Genomic DNA, 27,302 nt, shown 5'->3' with positions numbered 1-27,302 from the left:
ATCAGGATCCTAGTTTCATCTGACAAAGATTAGGGACAGAGAGAGACTGAGAGGGCTGTTTACGAAACCGTCAAGAATACAGAGCAGTCCAAGTGTAAAATCTATTCACCTTCACTTTATGCTGCTAATGGGTATAATAAGAAAATATTTTTCATTCATCCGTCAAAAAATTTAAAGCTGTTTACACATCTATATGCAGAATGCACAATGTGATTCGGCATGAACACTTTAATCACAGGCATTTCGGATGTAACCTACTTGTAGCTCCACACTGGGACTGTAAGGCATCTGTCTCAAGTGCAGGCTGATAATAAGAATCATGAATCTTCCCTCCAGATCCCGCAGCACTTCCCAGACAAGGGGCATGATTTGGCCTGGGCTTTCATGCAAAGCTTTCGCTGAAGGCAAAAGCAATTCCATGCACAGAAGAGCCCACTGCACCACACAAAGACAGCCACTTCTGGGCGGGGGTGAAGCGCTGCAACTTGAGCCAGAGCCTTGTTATCGGGAGAATTGCCTTTTTTCTCCCCAAAACATACTTGAACCAAAAAATTATAAGTGAGCGTAGAAAATGTGATGCTATCATTAACATCCAAACAAAGACAGAAGACACATTCTGTGAGACCCCTCTGTAAAATTTGTGTGGCTTTATCATGCTTTCAAAGAAAAAAAAAAGGCATCTGCTGCTCCAGCACACCGCAAAACACAACACATGGAGAATGATAGAAATGCATGGAATAGTCTTTTGTGACATGCAGAACAGGCAGAAAGTCAGTAAAATAAGGAGCGGTGATCATTTGTAAATGGAGTATCATTTTATTTCCTTATATTTATACCCCAAAAATATTTTCTTTCCTATTTCAACACTGACAGGGAGAAATAGCTTAAATCTGATATCATGGTTAATCAAATGAAAAGCAGCTCTGTTGTAACTGATTTTGCTGAATTTCGCATGTACACACACATACATATACTCATAATTGCGGAGATACAACAGGCAAATTTGCAAGGTAAACTCATTTTCTAAAATAAATCTTTAAAAATAGCTTTTCTTTTTCATAAAAACTCAAACAGGAAAAATAGATATTAAAGGTGTCTAGAAATACGATTTTAAATCTTAAATACTTGCAAATATTTAAATATTTACAAAATTATCAGAAACGCTCCATGAACCTGGTCAGATACTGATTAGTGATAATTTTTTTCATTGCTGCCACTGGAATTTGATTGGGTCATATTTAAACAGATGGATCCCATTTGAAGGGGGAGGCAAATACATTGTGTTTTCAGGATTGTCAGGTTTTGATCTTTTTTTGTCTTAGTTTACAGGTATTTATGAAGAAGGATTTTTTGCCTGGAAATCATGAATATAAAATTCGGTATATTTACATTTCGTGAATGAAGCCAGGTTGAAATAAGTGCTACAAAGTAAAGTTCATATATGGTAAAAATCTCTAGCATTAATTACTCCTGAATGTTTGTGAGTACCCAAAATCCTGACATAAAAGCTGTAATTTCTATGCAAAGTAGATAGGATGATTGAGTTATAATTAAAATGGTAATTATACCCTTAATGCTCTGTATTTGACTTCTCAAAAAATGTTATGCTCCAAGAAAAGCCATTTAAAGATCAGAGAAAAATGTTTGAAAAATGAATTTATTCAAGACATTCTAGATCTTTTAAAATCCAGTTATTGATTTTTACATGCTTTCATGTGTAGTCTGAAACATTTTCTTCATTTATTTTGGTAGATGGAAATAATAAAAAATCATTGGAACGTGAAAAGCTTAAACGAACGCAATATTCTCCAAGTTGATATTTAACACGATAAATATTTGAAATGTTGGAGGGCAGGCAACAGTATTCATTTGCTGACTAAAAGCCTGGCCTTCGTCCTCTTTACTGGGTGACTCCAGGGAAAGAGCCAGTGGGGAATTCAGCAGCTCTGTAGTTCCTCCCTCGCCGGTTCGAGACGTGTCACTCTGCACCCTGCACAGGATAAATACATTTCCTTTGATCCCTCATTGACTCCTCTGAATTAAAACAAGAACACCTAAAGCTATACATCAAATGTCAGGAGTGGCAGCCTACTGGAACCATATCAATATTTGATAATGTATGGCTCCCTGGGAGGCATAGAAAATGCTGGCTGTGGCAGTGGTGACATGGGTTACTTTGCACTCCCCCGGTCGCAGTGCATGCCCAGAGCTGCAGGAAGGGGTAGGAGAACAGTGCCTGTGTGGTGGGATGTGCATGCAGGTCTGAGAGGGGACTTCCAGCAGAGCAGGGCCATTTTCCAGCCACTGCCAAGCTTGTTTTATTCAGTGCGTCACTTGCTTGCCTGCGCCTGCGCAATTAGTATGTCCAAACTGGGATTATGAGCATCTTTATTCACTTTGGAGTTGGTACAGTAGTCCCATCTGCTGCTTGAGTAAGCAAAAACATTTACGGTAAAATCAGTAAAGTTGTGAAGTTTTAGCTGCTTGGGGGTTTTGTAGCACTAGTCAGCAAAAAAAGCCTTTGCCTCCATCCATTTACCCTGTGTACCCATCACTTAGAATCATAGAATCATTTAGGTTGGAAAAGCTAGTTAAGTGCAACTATTAACCCAGGACTGCCAAGTCCATCGCTAAACCATGTCATTAAGCACAGCATCTATGTGAGTCCACCACCTCCCTGAGCAGCCTGTTCCAATGCTTGACCACCTTTTCAGTGAAGAAATTTTTCCTAATATCCAATTTAAACATCCCCTGGTGTTACCTTGAAGCAGTTTCCTCTTGTCCTATCGCTAGTTATCTGGGAGAAGAGACCGACCCCACCTGCCTACAGCCTCCTGTCAGGGGGTTGTAGACAGCGATAAGATCCCCCTGAGTCTCCTCTTCTCCATGTTAAACAACCCCAATTCCCTCAGCTGCTCCTTGCAATAATTGTTCTCTAGACACCAGCTCTGTTGCCCATCTCTGGACACGCTCCAGCACCTCTACGTCCCTCTTACAGTGAGAGGCCCAAACCTGAACACAGGATTTGAGGTGCAGCTTCACCAGTGCTGAGTAGAGGGGAATGATTGCTGCCCTTGTCCTGCTGGCCACACTGTTTCTGACACAAGCCCGAATGCTCTTGGCCTTCTTGGCCACCTAGGCACACTGCTGGCCCATGTTCAGCCGTCTGTCAACCAGCAGCCTTAAGTCCTTTTCTCTGGAAAGTAGGCACTTACCTTGGACTTCATGACTTTTCATTCATATTAATCTCCAGATAAGGATGAATTTTTTTTCTTATGTCCCACAAAAAACACGATAGGGACATTTTAGATCAGAGTGCTGAAATTTTGTAATTTCTGTAAAATACACAGCAGTGATTTCCTAGTTTCTAGCTAGCATTCTGTAGCAGTAAAAGATAAAAGAGCCAGGGACTTCACTGCTGCTGTTCTATTTTCTGCTTTCTCATTCCACCCATAGGTAGTGGTGAGGACCTTTGGCCAAGCTCTGAAATTGGGGTAGAGCTGAAAAGTCACTGAAAGAAATGAGCTTAATTCCTGTTATGTGCAGCCCCTCTTCATCCACTACCTGACCCAAAGCCAGGACTTGCATTCACCTCGCTAGTGGATAGTCCTCCTACCAACCCACAGTATCCATCCAACTGCAAAATGTCTTCTGCGCAATGGCAGGGACAATCACATTTTCTAGTGTATGCACAGAGTAACATCCTTGGCTAAGTGTGTCATGTCTCTGCCCAATGCTAGGTCATACCACCCAGGTCCAGAATTTTAGATCTTCCCTTCTTATGCCCTTATGCCATGTACCTGTACTGCTCAGGATACTCCTCTTCTCTGAGCAGACTAGAAATGGTAGCAGAAGAAAAAAGGGAAAAAAAAGAAAAAAAAAAAAAGCATATATGACGGGTAAAAGGGAAAGAAGTTCACATGTGATAACAAGAAAGACAAACCTTCATGAAGAGCATTTGAGAGTTATTCAGAAGAAACAGTAAAAAGCCAAAGGGTAAACAAGCAAGTAGTGCATGAGAAAGAATGGAGAAATCTGGAGGGAAAAGCAGGGGACAAGGACAACTGACTGTCCTTTTCTCTTGCATTTTTGCAAGAAACATTTGTAAAGTTTTTGTCCTATTGAGTGAATCTGTTTCAATATCCCATCCCTTGTTTCATACAGTGGGTTTTAGTCTGTCTGCATTCCATAATTGAGAGCTGCTATTTCCAATCCCCTGCTGTAAGTTCAGAGTCACTTGAGTTTCTTGCAAATCATTGAGATTTTTAGAAATAGTACTAGTTAGCAAAAGACATGCTACAGGTATACATCAGGGCCAGTTGGCCTGAAAAAAATGTGTTGGTAGGCCTCACTGATAGCCATTACCTATTCCAAATTTCTACAGATGTAGACTGAAATCAAATGCACAAGCAATTTTTTAAAAAGCTTTGCATTAAAAGTTGAACTCATGAAATAGAAGAAATGTTCCACTTTTAAAGACACAGGAAGTCCAAACCAATGCTTGCTTCAGCAAAGGTAAATGTTTCTATGGATTTCTCCAAGGTTTGGTTCAGAGTCTGAATTCTTTCCATGCGTAACACAGCTACAGTCTGGCAGGGAGGTTTTGTGGAGGGAAAAGGAAAAGCAAAAACTTTCTTAAAATTATCAGTGATGGTGGATTTAGAAATTGGGTTTTGAAGTGCTTTACCACTAAAAATAAAGCATTTTGGATGGCAGTCTCACCCATGTCCAATTGGATTTGCCACATGGAAATGAATGTAGCTCACCCTACTCTTACTAATTGAGAACCTCAGCAGCTGTGGTTCCTTTGCCAAAACTGGCATGAGCAATGTTCCAGTCATTAATAGTTATTTCTCCTTCTTCATGTTGTGCTAGTCTAAGCCTTTTGAGGTGAGTTCTATGTTTGAGGCTTTCTAAACTAAAATTTATGAAGTAGTTGCACTCCCTTTAAGGGACTTTGCTAATCGCTTAAGCAATTTTTAGAAATTTTTGTGATATGAACGCTCCTGGATCCTCAGCCTTCCTGGGGAAGAACAAGACCACCAGCCAAGGAGATTCCTTCTCCCTTAGCCTTCATTATGTACAATACCTGTGAAGCTGATACATGCTACAAAAGCATTTCACTCTTGCCAGGTACTGAACTAGAATCAGAATCAGCCCTTGGTCTCCCTAAGCCCAAGTAAGCCATTTTCTCCTTAAAATAAGTAGCTCTTAATGGCACTGATGTCACTGGCTGTGATGGAGGCTCATGCCCAGTCTCCCAGAGGCTGCCTCTGACCAGTGATATACAAGTCAATGTCTGCTGTATCCTTCTGGTGGGGCAACTGTGTACCTCCCCAGAGAGCTTGCAGCTGTTTATTTGCTACCAGCCAGTACCCAAAGCAAGCAGCTGCTGCTGGACCCATGTGGTGCAAAGTGGTTGTCCTCCCGCCTGCAAGGTGCGGCAGCCCATGCACACCTCTGCCTTCCCAGAGGGGCAATCAAGAAGGCAAAATCAGCACCTTTCCATGTTATGTTAAACACAGGGGAACACAAATGGAAGGATGGTTTTGCAGTGTCATCTCCCATTGGTGTTGAATGTGTTGAGTGACTGGTTTTATTGCTGAATTTCACCTGCAAAAGAAGTAAGTGTTAATTTTGTCTCTCTGATGCAGATGAGCTGTCCCATGGTGCTAACATGCTAACACTGTGATGGCAATGCTTTGCTTTGCCACAGAGATTTATGTACTGAGACCATGAGAGAGGTCATCCCTGTTGTACTGCAGGCAGATAAATGCAGGTAAAAAACCTGAGGTAGAGGGATTCCATAGCTGCTTCACAAAATGGTCGCAACTTCTGACCAGGTCTGTCATGTCTATACCAAAAGGCATTAGAGACTTATGTCCTTGACATCATATAACATAAAAGGACAGCCTTATATCTAGTTTGGGCCTGCAATGACACTGAGCTTTCAAAGGACTCCAACCATCTACCTATGCAAGTCTGATACTTAAAAACCCAAGGGAAGCTCAGGTGTTGTCCTTTTCTGTGGCATGACAATACATTTTGCAATGACAGTAAATTTCCTCAAGCGTCTCCCTGTTTTATACCCTGATAGATTTCCCACCATGCTTACCTTGAAAGACATCTCTGTACCTCATTGATGAGAGTTTGTTCTGAGGGTTTTTTTAGTTTTATATGCACAAAAATATTAAGGACAAAATAAAAGTAGTAAAGCCTGAGATGTTAAGTTTGAATAGAGAAAAAAAGGGGTAACACTACTACATCCCTGTTAGAAACTGGTGAGTGTTAGTCTTCCAACAGTTAAACTCTATATGTGTAAAAGAAACCATAAAAGCACATGATACATGGCATAGATTCTAGCAAAACAGTTGTTGAGATGTGTTGGAAATGTCAGCTAAAAAAAGCTTCCTTAACCACTTTAATATATATATGTATAAAATGGCAATCTACAATTTGGCATGACATATGCATATATATATATATATAAAGTACATGACAAAATGCAGCTGTACCACATCATTTTAGCCAGCAAGGGTAAGACTGTCTTACTCTGTTTGTTTTCCAGGTCGTAGGGTCTGTGATAATTTCATTAGCTGCCGAAACATATTTTTAGTGTGTTCCAAGGACAACGTTAAGTGCACAGGACTCCCATTATTGGCAGTGAAAATTAATATCTAGGACATTCCAATAGGATCTGAACATTTCACTACAAAAGCATGTCAATGTAATGAATGTAGAGCTAAATGGGATTTAGGAGAGGGGATTTTATTCCATTTTCTGGCATAAGGAAATCACTCTATTCTGATCACTTACTACTGGTACCTATTCACTGTTACTACAGCAATGAAATTGAAGGGTTAGACAACCTATTAAATCTGCTGCGGAGAGCCAGTAGATCTGGGCACCCCATACGATCAGGGAAGAGTAATAGTCTCTTACGGGAAGAGATAGCCAGAATATGGCCATCACTTAGGACTCTTGCATGACTCTGCAGGCTGAGCGCTGGAAATGAGGGTAGTTACTAAAGTGTTCACATAAAGATAACAACCCCAAACATTCAAGAAAAGGCAAAGAGTGCCACCAACTGCCTAGACACCACTACACTGGTTTCCATCAGGGCACCCTGCCCCTAGGGATGAAAGCTTGTTATCCTTGACAGAGAGATGCTACAGCTCGCCACGCTGTTTGGCTCAAAGTACGTTTTAGTATGACTAATCAAGGAGACAAAAATGTATGATGTAACACAGCATCCTTTCACAGCACAGTCTCAACTGAACAACCACTTGATTGCCTGTGGGAGCAGAGGGGTGGACTACCCCAGGACACAGATAAAACAGACTAATACGCAGATTAGTTTTTAAGAACATACTGCATTATAAGAAGAAGGAAGAAGAAATATAAGGAAGAAGAAATAGAGAAAGCTTGTCTTGACTGTGGAGGACAGAGACGCTGAGGTACAATTGTGTTGCCCAGCCATGTATCACCCAGCCATTTGTTAAGACAGATATCTTGGGGCACAGTGTGGAAGTGGCGAGAAACCATCAAACAGAAGAAAGTGGTTCTGTGGAGCTCAGGGATGGCTTGAAGGCATACAGCTTCAGTGAAAGGATATTTTGGCACTTTGACACAAGAACCATAGAATCACGTTTCCCAGCTTGGTGACCTTGCAGAGCACTGTCTGCATTGCGAAAAAGAAAATGTGCTCATTTTAGCTGTCGCTGCTGTATGGGCAAAATATTATTATTATTACTGCATTACTTCACAACTAACCAAATGTTAAAATGCAGTAAATCACCTGCCATTTCCCCACCAAGAAATATGACGGCTTTTCTTTCTCTCTCTCCCCGTTTCTTTTTCTTTTTTTTTAATCAGTTTCGTTTCTAAACAGACACAGAAGTTGTTGTGTGAGTCACACCAGCAGTGCTCAATCTTGGCAAAGGAACTTGGGGTTTTTAATGTTTTGTCGGTTGTAATCAATGACAGCAAGTCTGATGCTTTTAAATTCCTGTCTGAGGTTTCCTTCCATTCACACTGCAAAGCACAAGAGTTATACCTGCAGCATATAACTCTTCCATGAGGAAGGAACAAACGGCTGGCCAGGTCTGAGAGTGTGTTGTGTACCCATGTTCACACACACACACACTTTCATACCCCTGCTGCTCTGAAAAGAGAAAAAAACAAACCGACAAACCACTGCTAGAGGAGACTGTGCCAACCTGCTACTCACCTGTGAAAATGAACTACCCAGATTAATTACCTGACAAAGACTGGACCACAGCTGTCAACTCAAAACAAGAGTAGTGTGTCAACAAGAAACAAAACCTGAGACATGCTGGAAGGACTTTGTGTAAAACAGGTTTCTTTATTTTTTTCCCTTTTCTCTTTTTTTTTCTTTCCTTTTTTCTTTTTTTCCATGCCTTTTCTTTTCTTTTTTTTTTCTTCTTATTTTTCCTATTCTTTTATTTTTCCTCTTTTCTGAGAATTTACCCACTGTTGTTATCATTTATTATTTGCCTTGCAGTTGTACCAAGGCTCTCCGGTCCTGGAGCACACCCATGTTGGCAGAAACTCTACACAGACATGGAGCAAGAGTGCTGCCAACTGAAAAGCGACACAATTTTAATGGAATTGGGAATACTAACAAGGTGGCTGCAGTATTAACCACTACCACCAGTATCACATGCATGGTGGTTAAAATGGTGATTGCTGCTTAAGCTTCATACTGGTTGGAGCTTTGTCCTCTTCTTGATTCCTTTAGAGAACTCAGAAGTGGTACCAAGAGAGCAGTTTTCCTCCTGGTGTAGACCAGACAGACACCTTCCATGCTCGTGTTGCTGAGTGCAAGCCCTGGCTGCTATCGGGGCTCGGCACAGCCGCAAGGCCAGTGCTGGCTGTAGCAGAGCTGTTTTACTGCTCAGCCTCCCACATTGCCTAGGTCTAAAGCTAGGCACTATGCAGAGTGGAGGGATGGGCAGGACAGTGCTAATCCCATGGTGACCTTGGCCATAAATTGAAGTAAAACAGTATTTAACCCTCACCTATATCAAAGAAGTTACACACATAGCTTCACCAAAATGTGCCTGCAGGGGATCCAGGCACAGGGGCAGAAACTCAGCCCAAATCTCTGCGCCTTCACCCACCTCCTTCCCTGCCTGCCTTCCTGCCAGGCTTACCATTTCTTCTTTGTGCTAATTTGACCATAGTGAAAACAGCACTAGAGGATCCTGCAGTCTGAAGCCTACATACAGACTTGGGAATGGTCCTGATCCTGTAGTTGAAATATTTGCAATGCAGGCAGGGGCGACCTAGAGCCAGCAGTGAGTGCATAAATCACTGCTTACCCTGGAGCTGCCTGAACAGCTACCCCATCCGTTACACCTCCAGTTGTTTGCAAAGCCTTTCTCCACCAAGGGGGAATTTTCAGTCAGATGCATGTAGAAATTCTCAGATTAATTTGATGTTGGGGGGAGGCAAGGGGATTTATGTGAGGGTTCTTTTTGTTTGTGTTTATTTCTCCCCTCCGAGCTGCCTTTCATTGCGCATTTACTAGTTCTGGAAGACAACACCCTGCTGACACTTAGAGAAGCATCAGTGAATAAAGTCTGTTGTACAGGCTGCAAAGCCATCTGGACTTTCTACTGAAAAGGTTGGACATGGTTTTAGGCAAGATTTTATCACGTCTGAAAAAAAAACTTCTGCACTCAGTACCTCTTCCAAGGTTGATGTCAGATATTTTTTTTCTGTTGTCGGTTGCAAAACAAAAAAATTGACAAACAGTTGGAAGGCAGTAAGGATGGAGATATAAATCTCTAGAGGAAGCTTTGTCAAAGGTAGTGGAGTATAAACAAAAAATAAATTAGTTTTGGTGTTATCAGAAACTGGACAGACTTCGATTTGAATAATAGTTTGTCTGGGTTTCCAGACCACCTAGACAATGCTTCTGTGAGGCTAAGCACGGATTTACTTAACAGAAGAAGTGGGGGAAATGGTTAAATACAGAATCATAGGAGGAGAAGGAATGAAGAAACACAAGAAGACAAAGGTGCAAAAGCAGACAGCCTTGAAAACCTTCACTTCTTTGCTTTTGTTGTTTTCAGGGGCTCCAAACAGCATGTTTTACCTTGCTGTCCGTATTAGTCCGTTCTTGAGTCCAAGAATTTTGTGTAGCCCTCATGCGCTACACACAGAGACACCGCACCAGGCTCTGGCAGGACAGTTTCATAGACTGAAAAGGGTAGTTCAAGGTTTGTGTGCCAGCTCCTCCTCACTGAGGAGCCCTGTGAGTCACACAGGAGAGAGAAAGATGCTGAAAGTAATTTATTGGAATGCCCTTTAGGTTATGTGCATCTTCGCAAGTGAGCTAATATCCAGTGATTACCTTAAAAACACAGTTTAGTGACATAATTTTATATATTCTGAGAGCTGAGTATGAAGCTGGTTATTCCTCTTTTTTCTCTGGAATTGTTTGAATTTTGGGAGAATCTTTCTTACTCCATGGCTGTAAATAGGAGCACAAAAGTACAAAGCCAGACACCATAGAGATCCTTTAATGTATTCTTCCAGAAGTACAGTGTACTGATAAAAGAAATTTATTCCTATTAGTATTATACCTTTTTTTTTTTTTTTTTTCTGTAAAAGAAGAATTGCACATTCTGGTCTTTGGCACTGACTTACCTAAACCAAATATTAAAGTTCATCTATTTGATCATCAGTTATATAAGAATAAATATAATTTCCTATCTGACATGAATTTTATAGGGTTTGGTCAATTTGTAGATAAACTGCTTTGAGGTTTTTGTATGAGTACTTAAATAAATAGAAATATTTTTTAATTTAATTACTGGGTTTATCCATTTACTCTTTGTCTTCTAAAAGCAACTTTTCCATGATGAGGAAATTTTCTTAGATTTCATTTGGCATAAGAAATCTGAGCTGTAAGTGAAAGCTGTAACATTGCACATATCTGTAGGCAGATTCTTCCCACCCCTCTCACAGGTATGGTCCCATGGGAGAGTCATCCTGTGGAGAACAGCCCAGAGAGCACCACTCCACAGCCTCCTGGCCTTATGCTCAGTCCTTCCCTGGGCTCTTGCTTAAGGACAAGTCTGATGAAGCAATGGGATCTGCCTAAAAGTGTTGTCACAGGGTTTAAAAAGACCATTCCCAGGTTCTAGCTATGGACTCTTGGTTAGGTGTTTCTTGACTGGAGGTGGAGGGGAGGGTGATGGGGAAGTGATATTTGGGGTTTAGAGCATGGGCTAAGAGTAATGCTGAATATTTAGCTTCAGATGCAGGTTATATTGGCAGATATATAACAATAAAACTTTTTCTTCATTTCAGCAGTGTTATGTCAATCACTTGTGTTTGTCCAGTAAGGAACAGTTAGTCAGGGAGGGACTGGTTTTAGCTTTGGCCCCAGCCACACAGCAGTCCCCAATGGCTCGGCTGGGTGCCTGAGTGGCAATGGGGATTCAACCGCAATCATGGTTCTGCCTCTCCTGGCACAAAGCCATTGCAGATGATGAGAACTGTCCCTGCTAATTACACATTTGAGGACAGGCCCAGAGAAGAGTGAGGTAACATGAAATGTAGATTGCCTTACCACCCCTCCCAGCCAAGGAAAGGGTTGTTAGCAAGGTTACAGATTGATTTCAAGTCATTACAGCAAATGACAGCAAGATCTTTAACAACAAGAAAGGAAAAATTCCAATGTCTGTATAGTAATTGCCATGCAGTGTATTATATGCCTTGCTCTGCAGTGATTCAGAAAGCTGAATTGTGCAGTGCCTTGCTGGGATCAGCAGTTCAGAATAGATTAAATTTGTTTTGGACACTGCCTGCACCCTGCTTTATCTAGCAAAGCATATGTGTGATGGGGAAGGTTCTTAATAGTGCAGCCCCTTAATGAGAACCATAAACACACAGGCGTAGATTTTCAAAGTGATGCTCAAGGGATTTGAGCAAGCACTGTTCTCTCCCTGCTTTGAACATTTACCCAAGAGCTGCTAACTGGTTAGGCTTTGGGAAGAGTGGACCTCGAACAGCCAAGAGTATTGTATGTGATGAGGGCTTTACCACCCTTAGTTTCCAAAAGATATTCGTTTTAATGCACCTAAGAAAGATAAAGCGAGGAAACAGAAAACTGAAAGGACATTTCTCAGATAAAGCATTGATTTTATTAAAGAGAGACAGCTCATAATATGAATCTAAAATCTAGGTTTTTATAGAGAGCATAAAAGCCTCTTTACAGTGTTTGCCATTCCTAGGCACTGGTGGCTTTATAGAGCTTTTATCTAGTTAAAGAAAAACCATTCGTGCTAATTTAATATCTGTAGTGTACAACAGCTTGACACCTGAGGCTTGTCCTAAAGCAGGCACAAGGCTGCAAAGCAAACACTACTTCATTGTTTTGAATTATTCAGCACTTGCAGCCAACCTTATGTGTGCATCTGTAGGAAGACGGCTTTTGGGTTAAGGATCAGTAAAAGAAAAGAAAAAAGGCAAACAAACAGCCCCTCCTTTCTGGAGTTTGTTAGCAGGTGCAGTATTGACTCCAAGAATGATTCTACAAGATTGGTATGGACATTCTTCATTACTGGAGCGATAAATGCAGAGCTGTACTCGGAAAAATCAAAGCTGGAAACTTAGCATGGCCTCCTTTAGGGAACAACTGTTCATGTCGGTGGAAAAAGCTTGTTTCTTTTAAATTCATTGAAATGATACTTATTGGTACCATCTTTTTAGAGCAAGATGAATGCAGACAGCAATGAATCAACCTCAAATAGAGGGGCTCATATGTTAGCATCCTAACATTAACACACTAATGTGAATTTAAAGATTCTAATTAAACCTACAAACAAAATGTTTTCCTACTAAATAGAAAACCATACTTTTTGGAGGAGCTGAGGCATTTGAACTTGACAGCATTTCCTTTTTCAATAGTATGCTTATTTTATGTGTTCTATTTTCTTTCAGTCACTCCAGGGGTTTCTGAAACAAATAAAAAGATACATTATATTACATTTGATTGATTCCCTGTAGTCAAGGGATATATTGAGAAAGCAGACCAATTTTTTTCACTGAGCTTGTAGAATAAATTCCTGTTGATCTTTGTACTTTCTACTGTTGCTACAAATTTCTTTGGAGATATTTAACATTGATTCATCTCATTTACAGGATCACATAGTAGCACTCATGCAAAAATTCAGAAGCTTTTTTATTATACCAGAACTCACATCATAGCCATCGGTTTCTAAATTTGTCCCTCCCTCCCTCCCCAAATGCCCCAATAAAACTTGACGTACACCGCATTTCAAACTTGGTATTTGTGTGGAAAAATTCAACATTTTAAGAAAAGTTCTATGAACATTGACACAGTACCTGGTTCCCAGTCATGACTGAAAGTGTCATTGAGGAGATTCAAAACAGAGTTTAGTGGGAGACTTTTGTGTTCCTAAGTAAAAAGGTTTCAGATGGATTGAAGGACTCTCAGCTTACATTTAGCCCCTCAAGAAACATCACAAGTGAGAAGCCTACTGCAGCCTTTAATCACTGCTGGAGCATATGCTGGAAATATGAACAATTAATCAAAATCTGATAAATTTTTTTTTTAGCGGACCTCACTTTCATTAGAACAGACTTGAATCCAAAGTTGAATCTAAAACCTAAAGAAGTCATTGGGAAACCTCCCAGGCATAAAGGTGCTGAGATCCACCAAAGATGGACCTTACCTAACCCTCCCATTCCACCTCTGTCTCATCTTAATTTCTCCATGCATGCTGCGTCCTCCCAAGCACAGGTGGTGGCTGTCATTTTCATGAAGTCCAAGGTTTACTGGGAAACTCAATAAATAAATGGGTGGGAGAAAGAATTTTCTGTTCTGACTCCCATTCTAGGGGTTTTCGGGGCATTTTGTCATTCTTCCATCAGCCACACAGGGACTATCTTCAAAGTCTGCCTCATACAGCAGCCAGCACAGTGCTGATGTTTAGTAAATGATCAGTAATGATACAAGCAACAGCATAGAGGCAAATATGTTTTGTGGGGCCTGGGAAATTAGCAGAGCAATCAGCCTCCAGCCGGGGTGAGGGGAGGAAAGGGAAGTAGCCAGCAAATAATTGCTCTGAGCCCAGGAGCCCATTGCACAGTCCGAATGAGTTGGCCAAGTCAGGCGAGGTCAGCCAAGCCACTGAGGAGCCTTCATGAGCGCAGAGCAAATTCAGGACGTTGGATGATTATAGAAATCAGGAATTCATTGTGGTAGCTCAGCATCATATGTAGCTAAAACGTTTGTAACAGGACTATGAACAGATGGGAGGGGTTGGTGAAAGCGATTCGTATGGCTGAATCAGTAGGGGCAGTTGATCTTCCCCATCAATTTTGATAAGAAAACCGTGAGGCTATTCAGTGTCAGAAGTGCGTTATTGGAGTTTTCATTAGAAGCTCAGTGTGTGAACGTGTACCCAGCTGCTGCCTGTGCAGCACGCGCCCAGTCTCCTCTGAGAAGAATGAATGAGAAGACCTCTCTGCATCAGGATGTACACAGGATATATAAACGTGGTCAGCTGAAATGAAAACAAATAGCCAGACAAAATAAAGCCACGTCCATCTAAGATAAAATAAAGCCCATATACGCTGGCCTTGGGGGATAAGCCAAAACCAGACATAATGATCAATACTGTAGGAGTTATGATCAGGGTGAAATAATTACTGCACATCTCAAGGAAAGAACCACAATGAATTCCCTAGCAGTGCCTTGTTCTTTGAGTAATACTCTGTAAATGCCTGTGCATGCTGAAGGAAGGATGAGTTATGAGGGGCTGTGGACTGCAGCCTCCAGTCTGGCTGCAGAAGTCCTTGCATGACCCTGCTTGGAGAGTCTTAGCAGCATCAGTACCATTTGCCTCACAGTTCTCTTGAGAGGTGGGTAAAAATCATCCCCGTTTACCTCAGGAGAAGTGGGATTGATGGCAAAGCAAGCGGTTTGCACCGAGGCTGCCAGGAAACAGGGCAAGGAATGAACCTAGCCTACAACCCGCTGCCTATGACCCACTGCCCTCCTTCCACAGGTCATCCCTGCCTGTCCATTCCTCCAGGTCCTCATTCAGCCCTTTCCACCCTGCTGGGGGAACTCCTGGCGTTAAATTGATGCTAGAAGACTGATGGTGGAGGGCAGCCTACGACCCTCAGCTATTTCTCTTCTCAAGGCTGCATCCTGAAGATGATGTAGTACCTGGGAAGAGCCTGACTAATTCATTGGCTCGAGGGTACAATCACTTAGCGATGAATCTCCAGCTAGCTACAGCAAACTTATTTACAAGCCTGGGAAAAAGTGTGTTGTGTAGCAATTTGCTACACACCCTGACCAGGAGCAGCGCTTCAGGATTGATATTCTCTGTGCTGTGTTTTCCTCCCCTCCTGTTTAGACAGTGAGAATTCTCTGCAGGAAAAAATACAAATTCCCGCTGTCAACGAGTGCATGTTTCCCCCTCGGCCAGTAAAAAGAACTAGGTGTGCATCTGCTTCTATCTGTGAAGAGAGTTGTGAACTTAATTCAACCTGATCCTCATTCATTGTGTGCAACATTTAACCCCCAAATATCAGTGATTTCCTGGAAAATAAACTACTTGGGAGACAGGAGAAACAGAGCCCTTGGTGATATCTGTATAGCAGAATATTTCTTCCCATCCATATGCAAATCTAACCTTTTTGATATTTCAACCTTATAAACCCTAAGACAGGATTTCAATAGAAAATGTTTACTAAAGGCTTTCTCCTTTATAATCTATTGATTTTAATATCCTTACTACTCCTGTTGAATGTCAGTTTTACCCTGAAGACTCCCATTGCAAACTTGAACACATTTAATTATTTATGCCATTTGAAATATTAGTGCCAAGAAATGACTACAAGTTTTTGGTTGTGTAGTGGTATGATCTAAACTTTGATTTTCCTTTGTGAATACCACAAGTAATTTGATATGGTAATCAAGGCCAGATGAATACTTCAGACAACACAGTGAAGTTTTAATAGTAATGACATCTATTTTTCCTTTTTTCAGCCTCCTTGTATATGTTAAATTATAGCTCATTAAGTACCTCAGGATCTCAGTCTTTTTTCACAATGAACAGTTTAGCATTAGGTTTTCTTTCTTCTGCCAGGCGCCTGACCAAGTAACTGTTGCTTCCACCAGAGTAGGCATTTAGGTTATGGGCATGGTTGGAGTGTAACCGCGAGTAGATTTGCCCCTCAGTGCCAGCCTAGCAGTCTTGTTTGCCTTACTCACATCACTCCCCATGTTATCAAGACTGAGCAAAGTTTTGATCTCAAAGATATTTCTTTGGAGACAAATACAGAACAATCTATGTGAGGGCCTAGGAACAGTAAGACTTTGATAGCAGGCAAACCAAAGCAGGGGATCTGAAAGAAATGCAGCACCCATGAGGTCCGTTCTTCCCTAGAGTCATGTTTTTTTTCCCCCAAACACACCCCCAAAGCCAGTATGGCTGAACTCATCCTGCCTGGCTGGGGCATGGGCATGCCTGAGCTCCCACCCTTGCTGCTTGAGCCTTACGTGGAACGCCTTAGTCAGGCACGCTTCCTCTGGCCTCAGTGGCATTTTGTGGCAGATCCCAGTTTTCCAAGTTAACCCCCTAAGCGTAAGTCCTTCCTAGGTCTGAAACTAAAGTGGTATTTGATCATTTATTCTCCCATGTGCCTTGGTAAAAATTCTCAGTGTTCTGACTGTCTGTATCTTTACTTTCTTCTGTCCTGTCCCCCTGCCCCAAGCTGCCATTTCTCTGCCATTATGTGATCAGTGCAATTGCATGCACCTCTACTAACTGCACCGAATGTCTTTCACAAGGAAAGTTTCTACTCTTCTTTTCCCCCTCAGTCTTCTGAAATTTTCCCTTTTTCTACTACTAACCTGATAGTTCAGAAGCTGCCAAGACGTATTTGGCTCTTGTACTTACGCCAGATGTAGACTTTTATTTTCACTCATATCTGGCAGTAGGAACTGTGGTATCACCAAATACAACTTTTCTCTGAGATTAATTGTTTTGATAGCAGAGAATAACAAAAGAATGGTTCCTTTTGTGTATGGTTTTTAAGTTATTTCTGATGGAAGATAACATAGTCTAGCCTGTATCTTAGAAGTTCAATCAGGCTCACAATAGTCATCAATAGCTGGATTTTTCCAGTTTATATCCTATCAGGAATGATCATCTGGTTATCTAACTTTTAGTAGCCTAGGATTATTGTTTAAAGCAAGACAACCTCTGGAATGAAATCTCTGATTTTAAACTGAGCAGTGGTAGATGTGCCTGCTCTTATCTCCGTATTTGTCCTGTATGCATTAGATATGTGTGTAACCAGTTTTGGTTTCATAGAAACATTGAGAAGCAGTCTAAAAGCTCAAAGGCTCTAAATAGGCAGAAATGCTGTTACTGATTTCATTGCACGTGACTGGGTCAGGCCAAATAGCTGCGCTGGTGTGCATCTGAGGGGAAGGCAGTGTGCTGCTACACCTGTTGTAGCATATGGGTATAGCTCAGGAATGTTAACACTATAGCCAGCTCTGCCACAGGGCCAGCCTTCAGGGCCACAGTATTCAAGGCCCTGAAATCGATACTGCACTACACAGATCAGTCCTCGGGGTACCAAATTTCTTACAGGGCTGACCCATGCATCTCTTGGACTTCTTATTTTTCTGCATCTGCAAAAATAGACTGCTCTTTCTCCTCCTTTCCCTTTTACTTTGAAATATCCATTTGGAAACTTAGGGTCATACGATAGCCTGCAAATGACCCTCAGGTTAGACAGTATGGTTCTGGTTGGTTTTCCTGCATCCTACACATATTCATGTATGTTACTCTTTCACTTCTATTAATTTCGCTGGCATCCTTTTAGGCAACGAATTCAAGACAGAAAATATTCGCCTGACTTATTTTAGCTAAGAGGCTTCACATTTAATGGATTTGCTATTCTTTAATGTCCCAGGTCACTCCTTGAGATCAGCAAATGCCGAATTCCTTATCGTCCCTAAATGTTATCTGAAGTCATGTCGTTATTTTGCCTTTAGTGAGTCTCTTTGCTCTCTGGCTTTGGAACTTACTGCCAAATGAAGTAAAGAAAGCTCTGACTGTGGGGATTTCTAAATCCAAAGTTAAAAGTTATTTGTTCTATTTAGCATTTTTAAAATTATTCTTTTAGGAATTGTATGTGCCTCTAAGCTAATTAACTCTTAATGAGCACAAAATGCCCTGGGATACAGATTTGGAGGGTATGCTAGAAATGCAGACATGGAATTGGACTGCAATACTGCAGGAGATGGAATTTATGATTGGATTCTTTTTTTAAATGTTGGTGTAGATAGTTTTATTGAGATACACTTCTTTTTTTTTTCTTTTTTTTCCTAGTCTAAATAAAGCTGATCAGATTTTCAATCCACCATATGGGGCCCAGTTATATCAGTCCTGCAAGTACACTTCAGTTTTCCATTATGGATGAAGTCACTCTTCAGTAGGGAAAACAAGTTTGTTTCTAAACTTTCATATTATGAAAGACAGGCAGTGTTCCAGTGCTGAGCACTTAATCGGAGCATCAGGAAATCAGAACACCTGGCTGTCCCGGCTCCATGCTATTCCCTTGGACCAGTCCCTCACCCCTTTTAGTGCCTTCACTCATTCATCTGTAAAGCAACTATAATTGCATTTATATCACAAGGGTGCCTTGATGCTTGACAAATGAGAATTGACCCAAAATTCATCCTTCAGAAGTGCTGTATGAGCAATACCTTGCTCACATGGTGGTTGTGGACGATTAGATTAGAAGAGGTATAAATGCAGTCAAAGTGAAATTCCATATAGGAGCTGTCAAACTGCTCTTGATAATTTTTCTTAGTTTTCATCTAATTCTAACATAGAATTTTGCATGCCTCTCCCCAAAAGTGTTTATATGCTTCTTTCCTTCTTTTGCAACAAGCCAGCATATTTTATTCCATGTTATATTAAACTGTCTTTTTGGGCAAATGGTCTGTTCCTAGAGCAATACCCTGGACAGCTGCATTTAGTAAAACAAAAATTATCATGTCAAAGAAATCCTATCCTCTATATAGCCAAGCAAATTACAATCACTTACAAGGATTGTACATAGGAAAAATATTCCAGGTTTTATGAAAAGGGGGTTGCCTAACTGTTGTTATGTTTTATCTAATTAGATTTTTTATATTTGCTATAATAATGTTTAAAAATAACGCTGACTTTCTGCAACAAACTGTAGAAACATATGGTGTACAGCCTGCAGAGGCCTTCAGTGGCAGTAGTATTACTGATAATATTTGTGAATTAGAAGCTGCTTTCCTCTGAAAAATAGCTCTGTGTTCTCCCAGTTTAAAACACTGTGTTTTCACCAACATGTTTTCATCACCATTAAGAGTTTTGGGAGAAAAAGAATGGATATGATCTTTTTAATACATTTCCTTACTTCTGCATGGCTGTGGATCTTTCAGGGTGAGGGAAGCTGAACATCAGACTCAGCCTTTCCTCCATGTGTGCCATGAACCCACTTAAAGAAACCAGGTGAAATCAAGGGGGCCTGTTTTATCACCACCTGGGGGGGAGGCTGGCGCACAAGTCTTATGAGGAGCAGCTTAAGGGAACTGGGGTTATTTAATCTGGAGAAAAGGAGACTCAAGGGGGATCTTATTGCTCTCTACAACTCCCTGATAGGAGGCTGTAGGCAGGTGGGGTCGGTCTCTTCTCCCAGATAACTAGCGATAGGACAAGAGGAAACTGCTTCAAGGTAACACCAGGCGACGTTTAAATTGGATATCGGGGAAAAAAATCTTCACTGCAAGGGTGGTCAAGCATTGGAACAGGCTTCCAAGGGAAGTGGTGGAATCATCGTCCCTGGAAGTGTTTAAAAAACGTGGAGTTGTGGTGCTTATCTACATGGTCTAGTGATGGACTTGGCAGTCCTGAGTTAACAGTTAGACTTGATCTTAAAGGTTTTTTCCAGCCTAAAGGATTCTATGAATCTATGACCTCCCCCAGGTAGCTTAGCCCAACACCAGAAGAAAAACTGGAATTGTTGCTTAGTTGAGCTTCTTTTCCTAACAAATGTGAGATCACTCAGGGCTAACTAGAATACAGGATGCCAGGAGGTCTTCTGTCAGCACCCCAGAATAAGCTCCAGCCCCCAGGAACTGCTCCTGAAAAGATTTTTAGGTACAGCTTAGTTTCCTACAAGAAATCATACAGCTAAAAAAATTTAAAAATAATAATCCTTTGGATCTTACTTTTTTTGTGTTCTGACTTGCAAAACACTTTAAGAACAACTCATGCTCACAAAGAGTGTTCCTCTGACTTCTCTCTAATGTGTAGAGCTTCAAAGGCTCTATGCCAAACAAAGTGCAGAGATTAAGTAAATTAAAAGATACTAAACATTGCAGCAGGGGAATGGTCCAAGTAGTGGTGTTCTCAGGAGCACCAGAGCCGATTTAAATTCACATTCATCCATATGCAGTCCATAGAATTCACTTTTCAGACCTTTTGCCCTGCTTGGATTCAGTTAACTGGCTTCCCAAGGCTCTCCCTGGTGACTGGACTCACTCAGACCTGAGGGTTCAGACCACACAGTCTCTAGAGCCCAGCCCATAGGAAAATTTGACCTCTCAACAAAGCTGCCACGCTCAGGAGGAGACCTGGCAGACCAGTCCCCCAACACTACCGCACACCAGTGAACCCGTGCAAGCAACATCTTTGGTAGGATGCACACACAGAGGCTACCCTTCCCTTCCTCCTAATGGTTGTTGAGGGGGAGGCAAGACAGACCATGTACTCCTCTGAAAGTATTAAATGCAGCCCGGATTTCTCAGCTGATAGTTTTGCCTCAGTAGCTGTGAGTCACTAAAAGCTCACCTTGAATGCAGAAGTAGGTGTTCTTTACCTAAAACCTGGGCCTCGGCTCAGGTAAAGTGGACTAATGGAAATTTTCAGTGAGCTCATGGAAGTAAGTGGTTTGGTGGGACACGCGTCCACCTCTGCAGCTCACTACAATAAATTGCTTTAAGGACCAACAAATTTCCTGTGAAATGTTCCTGGACCAATATTTAGGAGGCTGAAAAAAAGTCAGCCTTGAAAACTTCTCCCTTTACCACTAATCCTAGTCAATACAGGTCTCTAGCTTTAATTCCATTCATTTGGCCATTTCTGAGGGTGATGTGGGTAGTCGACAGAGAGATATTCCTTTTATCTTTGCTCGGGGAGGTGGTGTCTAATTCTAAAAGGGACCTCTCAGCAGCTGACAGCAGGTGACTAATTTGCAGAAACGCCCAGGTTCCTCGATCAAAGAAGTGAAAATATTCTTTCTAACTGTGTCTTTCAGGATTTTGCCGACTCTGTATACCAAATGGTTGCACAGAAGTTCCAGGAGCTGACAGACAATTTCACTTCCATGCATGCACGCCACAAAACTCTTGCAGGCATTGTGATGACCAAAGGTAAGATATCCTCTCATTTATTTCCCTCTGGAATTTTTCATGACTAAGTAATACATTATTTAGCTGGTCCACAGTATTGAAGGATACCTTTACTTCCACACAGAAAAATAAATAGTAATGCAGAGAAAAGAAGCATTAAATATTTACACATCAAGCAACTTCACACAAAAAATATTGGCAACAGAGGTAAAGATCTATTCATAAATATGTCTCTACACTGCTTTGCTTACAGGACAAAATACAGACCTTTCTGATTTTGCGTTTCCTAATAGCTGGGGGGGGGGGTTAGTTATCAATAAAAAGTTTGGTTATTAATTGCTTTTTTAGATCTGGAGACACCAAGTTCTTGTTGTACAAGGCTGCCATAAACCTTGTTTTAGACTGACAACAAAAGCAAATCTCAGCCCATTTCCTTTCCCTTCAAAAGAAACAAACCCAGAGCATATGTAGTTTTAATTTTTCTTTGCTCTAACCATGGGAAATACATTTATCATCAGGGCCAAAACCTGATACTCACTTCTGTTAAGACTTGACTGGTAGACACATACTGTACAGAAAACTTTAGCCCATTGATAAAACTGTTGCACAGATGGTCTTTCTTTCTTTGTGAGCATACCCCAGTTGGGGCACCTCAGTATTTATGAGAATGTCAGCAGTGGAGATGCTGCCATAAACTTCATTCTTACTCAGACACGTGGAGCAGTGGATTGAGTTTAGAAATGAGAGGATAAGCTCAGAGGGGAAAGTCATGTATAATTCATCCAGGTTTGTCTTACTCCTTCCTTTCAACAATCACATTAGCTAGATCAGTAGGGACAGTTGTGAATATTGCAAGGCAGCAGAATGGAGACAGGATTATCTGCTGAATCTTTTCCAACCACAGAACCTAAATACAGCTAAGAGTTCTGTGCAGAGTAACTTAGTCTCCTCCTTTCTCGTGTAAAAAGAGTAAGCAATCCTCTCCTGAAATTAGAAGTAGAGAAGTTGACCTAAAAGTCTTTTAGACCTCTGGTTGAAACTGAACTGCCTCTCAGCGAAATTTGCTATAATTTTGCCTTATCTGCTTTGGTTAGGTATTTTTTACATTGCTTTAGGATCTGGAATAATGGATAAGTCTTCCAGTTTTAAAGTGCTGCACAGACAGAGTGTTGTAAAAACACAAAACATAGTTTATAAGTCCTATAGACCACAGGAGACTTAGTACAAAGAAAAATAAAAGGGAGAGTGTGATTGATTTGGGATGGGGAAAATGCACGCTAGACTCAGCATTCCAGCTGCCTTGTCATAGCCAGACAACTGTGACACTCATCAGATTTAAACAAAATGCAGTAACTTATTTAGAGGAGCTCTTTCCAAGCAGGACCACAAAGAAGAATGTTTAAATATGTCTTTTATAAGAACCTACGTTGCAGGAGCCAAAAGTTGTTGTTTTAACCACTTTTTGAAGGGAGGCTGTACCCAGCTCAGTGACCCTGTTCAGTTTTCTTACACTCAGTGTTTATTTTGCCTGTAAGAATTTCAACCCATTCTATCTTGCCCAGGCAGTACTCCCGCATTCTTTAGCCCAGGTCTAGACCTGCTTTAAAAAGCATGATGGAGCCAATGCAGCCTCATTGCTATATGACCAAAGAAGCATTTTAAAGCCTCACACAATATAGGAAGAGAAATCACCTAAAGGAGTCATAAGTTAGAAAACTGTGGCTGCTGAGTGCATGCAGTCCTAGGGGAGGGAAGGGGCACCTCCAGACCCCTGCTAGCCTTGCTGGGTAGTTGGGGCTGTCTGTGTTTCTTGTTTGGGGAAGGGAAGAAAGTGTCCTCCTGCTGTTTTGTTTTGGTTTGGTTTGGTTTTTTTATGAGTTCCATGCCTTTAGTGGAATTTTACACATTTGTATTTCATATTTCATCTTAGTCAGCATTAAGACAAATTATAATTTTACTTATGTTCACAAACCATTTCCCTCAAGGCTTCTCTTTTAATTCTGAATTCCCTTTTATTAATTCCTTCAATCTGCCAGCCATCCAATCTGTCAGTATCTTACTGGGTTTGTGGAGCCTAGAAAGAAACTCACAGATATGAAGTGATTCACAGAAGATGCAAAGTTAGAAACAGCCTTATCTTGGTACATTTTTCAGGAAGATTTGAGTTCTTTCCAGCACAAGAATGTCTGCCAATGACAGCAAGATAAATCATTTGCCATTTGTGTCATTATTTTTTGTACTAAAGTTGTAGATTTGTTGTCTGTTCCCCACCATCATTCCCAGAAGTAGCAAGGATCTTGACCTACTGTTCAAAGATGGCACAGACAGGTTTTCCACATCAAACACTCAAATAAGTACAATTTCCTGTGTTTTTAACATAAAACTTGGCAGAAAAACCCTTAGATCTCTGCAAACAATTTACTAATGACATCAACAAAACCAAATCTGGTAATGTCTTGTTGCATTTGGTACCATACACACCCATAACAGACAAAAATTAATTCGTTTTTACATTCATTTCGATTTAGTGTCATCCCAACTTGAAACCGATTTATCTGTGCTTGTACAATTCTCAGACAAAGCTGGTAAAAAGCACAATGTGATTCTGTGATAACTGCCATTAAGATAATACAAAATCTCTACAGACAAACAAGAAGTGTGCTAGATTGGTTTTCTTTTCCTGAACTCTGACATTTTTTTCTGCTACTGTAGTTTCTGAGGGAAACCAAAGAGAGTTACATTTGGGCACTGTAATTGACTTATGATGTAGCACCTAGGGCAAATTTCAAAGTATGAGAAAAAAAAAACATAGAAAATTGTGCTATTGACTGACTGTGAATGTTCCACAGTAATAAATTGGTAGTCAGAAAATCAGGCAGTCCAGTGTATTTAGATATGTTTTGCTCTGAACTGTGGATGACAAGTTAAAATCTCTGTATTTTTGTGAAAGTAATTTTTCAAAACATTTGATTAGTAGACATCAAGATAACCTTGAAAAAATCTGCCTAGTTAGGACCAAATTATCACACTAGAAGCCAGCTAATGTGATCTTATCTGATATAACAATTAAAGATTATAATAATAATTAAAACAACATAACATAGCAATTCTTGAACTGTTTCAAAAGATGGAATAGTTGAAGTAAATTATTTAACAGTTCTCCAGTTATAATGTATTTGAAATCTACCAGTCCTCTTAACACATTCTAATTTTGTTGAAACACATTCAGAGAAGATTGTTCTATCAAAAATTGTTTGATTGACCCTAGGAAAAATTGTTTAACAAGTAAGACATTGCATTCAAATCTTCCATGTATAGAAAATCATATTCCCATAGAATATCTTCAAGGAGATCAGTAAGTACACTTATTATTGCAGCATAGTATTAATGAGAAGTTAAGTGTTATTGCATACTGACTATTCACAGTAGTTCTGACTTCTCTGAAGATATGATGGGTTCACATATGGTAAATTAAGAACATCAGTTCTCCTGTGGAAAAGACAGTCCAGATAACATCATTTGAAACATCACCTCAGAACATGCATATCCAGGCATGTGATGCATGGGGTTAACTTTCCTCATAGTGTTTTGCATTTGTTGGTAAAACACAGTTGATAATGCCAATGTTTTGGCTATTGCTGGACAGTGCTTGCAAAGTGTCAGAACCTACCTTCTCTCTCCCATCCCCACCCCCAGCGAGTAGGCTGGGGTTGGGTAAGAGGCTGGTAGGGGGTGTAGCCAGGACAGTTGTCCCCAGCTGATGAAGGGGATATTCCATGTCATATGATATTATCCTCAGCAATAAAAGTTCAGGGAAAGAAGGAGGAGGGATAGCACTTGCTTGCCAAGCTACCACAAATTGTCATTCTCTCAATCCAGGAGTCTTCTTGCCTTATTGCTGTTTTCTCCTGATTCCACGGGAGAAGGGAGTGAGCGAGAGGCTGGGTGGATGTTTGTCTGTTGGCCAGGATCAACCAATATTTCATTCCAGGGTGTTCAACACCAATAGCTGGACATACTGTTTCTTGCTGTCACAGACTGAGGCAACCTACCAGCTCCCCCTCTTCCTATGTGACTCTGTGTCTCACGTGCAATTTAGACATCTTATTTTGAGCAACTGGTCTGCTGAACCTTTTTACTAAAAAGTTTGCAGGGAGAAATAATTTATTGTTATTATTATTGTCATTGTTGCTGTTATTACTGTTGTTGTTATTAATAATAATAATAACAGTAATGATAATAATAATAATATGCCAATTGATACAGTTGGAAAAAATCAAGGTCAAGCAAGCTAATTTTTTCTCACACAGGGCAACAAATGTGAAACCACAACACTCTCATGTACCTCCACCCTGATGCACAGTCACAGATTATCGGATGACAAGAGGCTGTGCAGCTGCTGGTGAGCAAGCAGCTCGTGCAGGGCTCGGGGAAGAGCATGGTCCCACCATGGGTGACGGGGCAGGGCAGCCGGCTTTACCAGTGCATGGGTCATCAAGGAGAGAGCGTGGACAGTGCTGCCTGGCCTCTGGAGCTGGGAGGTAGGAAGCCCCAGGCAGGGCAGTGTGGGGTGGGAGGTGAAGGTGTGAGCTGCGCACCAAGCACTGTGATCTGAAGGATGCCGGCATTCACACTGTTTATTTGCACCACAGACAGAGTTTGCCTTTGCCAGCTCTGAACAGATACGGGCATACATTTGTGCTCCACCTGAAATCACTGGACACGGTAAAGAATTCCCGTCAGTCAGTGCAGAGATGATCTATTATTGCTGAGGTCCTCTTTGAAGAAAAAAACCTCGCATAATCATTACGGACAAAATGAGACTGCTATTTAAACACTATTTTCCCATTTGTGTTTGACAAATCTTAGCAGTTTAAATACTGATAGGAACTCTTTGTCATGCTTTCTGTTAAAAATGAAGCATTAAGAAAGTTCAGTCCTTTTCACAGGAGCGTGGCATTCACAGAAAAAGGTTATGAGTTGATTTCTCACTTCAATTTTCTCTCTTCTTCTATCTTTTTTTTTTTAGGCTGACAATCATTTTGATGTTAAAAGCAAACTAGGAGGTCTTCTCAGTTATCTTGTATGAAATAAAGATGAACTGGACAAAGCAGCCCTAAATAGCAATTTCATGCTGTGATAAAAGATGGGAAATTATCATCCATATCTCATGGAATGGATCTTAATCATTGCTAAGTGGAATAACAGAAAAAAAGTAAAGTTGACAATATGTCTCCATGGATCTTTACAGTCATATTAAGACTCATAAAGCCTGACGTCTAAAGTACAATCAGGAATATTGATGGCAAATTGATTTCTGATCTTTAGCTTAAAAAGGGAAGTTGTAAAGTAGTAAAATACAGTAGAAAATTCAGGCCTTGCGTAGAGTATCAATCTGTTCCGTCCCAGGCTGGATTCAAGTAGGCAGACCAGTTGGAGGAAGTGTGAATAATTTACAGATTAGTGCCCAGGGCAGATCCCTTCAAGAAGAGAGTCACATGAGTAATTTAGGCTTTCCAGTCCCATTTGCATAGTTAGACAGATGCTAAAAGCCTGGTCCCAGTGAGACTCAGTGTTTCAATGAGACTTAAATTTCTGAAATTGAAATTGGGTACCCAAACTGCTGACATGCTTTTGAAAATCTAATGAGGTCTCTTTATCTTCTGTTGCCTGATGCTCTTAAGGACATGGCACAAAGTCATTTGATATTTTTGGAAACATTATCCTTTTCTTACATGTGTCCAGGTTGACACATCACCAGCAGATGACAGGTTTTCTCAAAATATTTTAAAATAGATAAATAGATATGTATTTAGTA

At 40.8% G+C, this 27,302-nt stretch overlaps 1 protein-coding gene across 2 annotated transcripts in view; it reads left to right on the top strand.

Annotated features, from left to right (window-relative positions):
• ADARB2 (adenosine deaminase RNA specific B2 (inactive)) overlaps window positions 1–27,302 on the top strand; it is a 353,051-nt gene that overhangs the window by 237,393 nt on the left and 88,356 nt on the right. For both annotated transcript variants that reach the window (XM_080385114.1, XM_080385113.1), the window contains one exon: window positions 21,391–21,505. In XM_080385114.1, coding sequence (XP_080241240.1) covers window positions 21,391–21,505 — 115 coding nt within the window. The remainder of the gene's footprint in view (window positions 1–21,390; window positions 21,506–27,302) is intronic.

Source organism: Falco punctatus (assembly GCF_963210335.1).
Source record: "Falco punctatus genome assembly, chromosome: 4".
In the NCBI taxonomy this organism is placed as follows: domain Eukaryota; kingdom Metazoa; phylum Chordata; class Aves; order Falconiformes; family Falconidae; genus Falco; species Falco punctatus.
This window is presented reverse-complemented; position numbering and strand designations above follow the sequence as displayed.